At 38.4% G+C, this 5,000-nt stretch overlaps 1 protein-coding gene across 6 annotated transcripts in view; it reads left to right on the forward strand.

The window, feature by feature from the left end:
- The window catches only part of LOC115212087 (E3 ubiquitin-protein ligase PDZRN3), a 396,881-nt gene that overhangs the window by 268,927 nt on the left and 122,954 nt on the right, over positions 1-5,000 (forward strand). For all 6 annotated transcript variants that reach the window (XM_036503000.1, XM_036503003.1, XM_036503002.1 and 3 more), the window contains exon 3: positions 32-173. In XM_036503000.1, coding sequence (XP_036358893.1) covers positions 32-173 — 142 coding nt within the window. The remainder of the gene's footprint in view (positions 1-31; positions 174-5,000) is intronic.

The raw sequence follows: 5,000 nt of genomic DNA on the forward strand, positions 1-5,000 counted from the left end.
ATAACGACACGATTAAATATATATTTTTCAGATTATATCAACCATCTTCACGACGTCCCGTAGCCTTTTCACCAAGTGCTGATATGGGATTAACGGATATTGAAATGGCTCATGCATATGAATTTGAAGACCCTTATTTTGATGATGATCGGGCTTATGATATGGAATATGAGGTTAGTATCACCCTGGATTTTTATTAAAGTCTGTAGTAAAACTATTGGTTTGCAGAGGTGAACAATGAGTGAAAAGAGCTACAGTCTACAGTTCAATGCTGCTACGTGCACATACAAGTATGTGTGCATATGCACACACATGCATACAACTACATACACCTACAGACTACATACACATGTGCATGTGCATGCACGTGCACACACACAGACTACACAACTACACATGCACCCACACTACTGTGCTCCAAGATGCATTATATCACATGCCTCAGAAAACTTAAAATTGTGCAACAGCAATTTAATTATTACTAATTAAAATAAGTAGTTGCCAATTGCTTTTACTTTTTCAAAATGAATTTGCCAGATGAAGGAGAATTGCACTCATTACCTTTCTCAGAGCCTCCAAGAGTTCAGGGAGGGGTGGGAATTATCTTTAGGACAGAGTTTGGGCCCAATTCCTACTATAAATTGGAATTCACTAAAGGTATTCAAGGGTCAGTTGGTGGGGATTAACCATTACATGGTTTATTTGATGTAACTCTTTATGAAATTGCATTTAGGCTCATATTACTGTATGGTGATGGTGGTGGTGGTGGTGGTGGTGGTTGTAGGTATAGCTTGATAGAATGTTTAGCACATATAACTTTTAACATTCATCTTTGACATTACCCTTGAAGCTCTCAAATATATAAAGCAGGATTGGGTGGTGAGACGGAGTGAAACAAGTAGAATAGAAGTTACTTAAGGCTAATTAAACCCATGATGGAAATTAATACAGCTACTTCAGGAACCCATTTCAAATACATATCTAAAAATAAGATCTTATATACTTGAGACATTTGAACATGGTGAGCTGGCAGAATTGTTATCACACCTGGTAAAATACTTAGTGGCATTTCATCCATCATTACATTCCGAGTTTAAATACTGCTGTGGTCGTCTTTGCCTTTCATCCTCTCAAGGTTGATAAAATAAGTACCAGTTGAGAACTGGGGTCAATGTAATTGACTTGCACCCTCCCCTAATATTGCTAGCTTTGAACCCAAAATTTGAAACCAATATACTTGAAGCATTTGTTATCCCAGTATAAAATCAGAAAGGTAGCTAAAGTTACTTGATGATACAGACTGGGAGGAAAAGGGACTTATTCAGTATTTCCAGTGTAATAAACTGAAATATATACCTGAGAAATATGAAAGAAGCTACAAACTGTAAATAATTCTCAAACCAATGTAAGAGTGCAGACACACCTTAGTGCAAGGGTGGGCAAACTACGGCCCACCATAGGTTTTCATGCGGCCCGCCGAGAGGAATATTTCACAAAATTTCCTTTCAATCAATTGCGTGTTTATAGGTCTATAATCGCCTTTAAAAACATTTTCACTTGATTTTTATAAATGAGGCCCGCCAAGGTTCCAAAGACGCACTGTGCGGCCCGTGATCAAAAAAGTTTGCCCACCCCTGCCTTAGTGGCATGTGTAGTGACTCATATGTTAAAGGCATGAGGTGCATGGCTCAGTGGTCAGAGTATCAGGCTCACAATCATGAGGTAGTGAGTTCATTTCCCAGGCCGGGCTGCATGTTGTGTTCTTGAGCAAAGCAGTTTATTTCACACTACTCCAGTTCTCTTGGCTATAGAATAACATCAGTGGTGTGGAGAGAGGAGGCTGGTATGCATGGGCGACTGCTGGTCTTCCACAAACAACCTTGTCTGGACTTGTACCTCGAAGGGTAACTTTCTAGGTGCAATCCCATGGTCATTCATTACCGAAGGGAATCTTTACCTAGAGACTTAAAGCCATATGCTGGAGCACACATCTTAATGGTATGTACAGGGGCATAACCTTAATAGTAAAGGTGATCAGGCTGTGCTATTCACATCATGCATTAATAATCAAGTGTTGAAACCTGATAAGCTGATAGCCCTCTGTTGTTGAAGATGCCTACTAAATATTGCTACTTTAACATATAAGCTAACAACATTTCTATTCTATTAATGATTCTATCCTATTTATTGCCAGGTAGTTACTCTTTTACTTGTTTCAGTCATTTGACTGTGGCCATGCTGGAGCACCACCTTTTTAGTCGAGCAAATCGACCCCAGGACTTATTCTTTCTAAGCCTAGTACTTATTCTATCAGTCTCTTTTTGCCTAACCGCTAAATTACGGGGACGTATACACACCAGCATCGGTTGTCAAGCGATGTTGGGGGGGGACAAACACAGACACACAAACACACACACACATATATATATATACATATATACGACGGGCTTGTTTCAGTTTCCATCTACCAAATCCACTCACAAGGCTTTGGTTGGCCCGAGGTTATAGCAGAAGACACTTGCCCAAGGTGCCATGCAGTGGGACTGAACCCGGAACCATGTAGTTCATAAGCAAGCTACTAACCACACAGCCACTCCTACATCTATAAAAAAGTTTGTTTTATAGCCATGGGGTTTTAGGTTCAATCTCACATTGTAACAACTCAGACAAGTGTCTTCAGCTCTAGCCTTGAATTGATTAATATCTTGTGACTGGAATTTGGAATAGTGAAACGCAAACATGTATGTGTGTGTGCCTTTTGCCAATGTATAACTATATATATAAAACTGTAGTTGTGTGAGTGTCTGTCCCCTTCGATTAAGATTCCTAACTACTCCCACATTTTGCGGTGCAGTTTAACCAAATTCGGGTATCTTATAGTCGTGATTCATATCAAGCCCGTCTGGGTATTAGCGCATGTCTACGATGAGTCTACGATTTTAAAAATAATTTAACATCATTTTTTATTCCATTTTAATGCATATTTTTTCGTGTGTCAATGGCGGCGGAGTTGGCGTCCACGCTCACACCTGCACCTGTTTGCTTCTCCCCCTTCTTCCCTCCCTCGTGAAGCTGTGGGGAAGGGAGTGTAAGGAAATCAACGTCGTAAAGCATTGTCAAGGAGACCAGCGTTCTTTTAGAACAACGACTTCATAGCTTGAAGACACCAAAATTACCATCAGTTTTTATTCCATTTTTAATGCATTTTTTTGCTATTTTTTGCTATAACTCACTAAAAATGCTTATATAGTTATTTCCCTTACAAACCCGAGCAACGCCGGGCGATACTGCTAGTTAAAAATATAATTAACAATGGGAGGAAACAATGAACCAGTCTCTTTGAACAAATACCTTGTGTAGCATTTATTCTATTTGAGTTTTACTGAGTCTCACTTGTTACTCTTTTTGCCTGTTGGAAACTTGTAACCAACAATGCTTTTGTTCATGAAATGTGATAAAAAAAATAATAGGGCTTAATACAAACTGTAAACTACTAAATTCTGGTTGCTGTTGACCAGATGACTGATGATATTGATGTGCACTCTAATCTGCATATCTAAGTGTTGCATTGTTGCATGGTGTTATTATGTTTTATGCCTTAAATAAAGAATAGACTATAAAACTCTAAAGCTTTTGTCAGCATTTCCAATTTGGCATTTTGCCATATTCACATTCTGTTGGGATCAGAAGTCCAGTTTTTAGACAGGTAGCTTCTCTAAAAAATTACCTGCGTAATTAATAAATAAATAAATAAATGAAATAAAATTTCTTGTACCATCTGCCTGTTGTATACTTTGTATAGAAAACATAAGAATGTGGCAGCCTCATTTGTTAAAGAGCATTTGGACTGCTGCCAGAATGGAGAAGTTATGGTTCTTCTGTCCAGGCATTCTACGGCAATGTTTAATAACTTAGATATTAACAAGCAATATACATTATGTGTCTGCATCAACAGTTTCTCATGAATGTTGTTAGTCTGTAATGGTTGCAGATGCAGTTGATTTGATTGTGGGTAACTGAGTTAACGGAGTGGATTGTTGAGTTTAGCTACAGCGAAATTAATGTGTGTGTGTGTGTGCATGAAAATACATATGTACATGTGGTAAGAAGCTTGCTTACTAAGCACATGGCTCTGGGTTCAATCCCACTGTGTGGCACCTTGTGCAAATATCTTCTACTATAGCCTCGAGCCAATCAAAGCCCTGTGAGTGGATTTGGTAGATAGAAACTGAAAGAAGCCCATCATATATATATATATATATATATCATCATCATTTAACGTCCGTTTTCCATGCTAGCATGGGTTGGACGGTTTGACCGGGCTCTGGGAAGCCATGGAGGCTGCATCAGGCTCCAGTCTGGTTTGGCAGTGTTTCTACAGCTGGATGCCCTTCCTAAATGTGACCTCGTGTGTACCGTTGGTGATTTTTTCCCCTCTGTCTTGCCTTCTCTGGATCTTTCCTTCTTCTATGTTTCCGACAAAGAGCTCCGCTCGAAACGTTAAACCCTCCTTCTTTCCTTCTTTCCTGAGCGTCCAATAATAATATATTTGTTCTACGTCCTCACGTTGTTGTGTTTTTTTTGTGCTTTCTTGTTTGGATTAACTATATATATATATTTATTTATTTATTTACATGGATGTATGAATGTACATACATAAATGTATGTATATATCTTATATAGGTATATGTATACACATATTGTGTGCAGATATATGTATTATGTGTATGTATACACACATACAATTATAATGCTTCAGGCATTGTCCTCCTTTGGATTAGTTGTGTTTAGAATGGAAAACCAGTAGGAAGCATACAAGAGAAAAATACAAAAATCTAAAGAGCTTTCGAGGCAAAAATGCCCTTGTGAATCATGTGTATGTATATATGTGGATATGATCATTGGCTGTTGGCGTTTAACCATTTCTGATTAAGCTAACCTTTGGTTAAGGTGTTCAATCCGTGACCCAGTTTTTTCATATCCATGACTATAATATATCA

This window comes from Octopus sinensis, linkage group LG5, assembly GCF_006345805.1.
Source record: "Octopus sinensis linkage group LG5, ASM634580v1, whole genome shotgun sequence".
In the NCBI taxonomy this organism is placed as follows: Eukaryota; Metazoa; Mollusca; class Cephalopoda; order Octopoda; family Octopodidae; genus Octopus; species Octopus sinensis.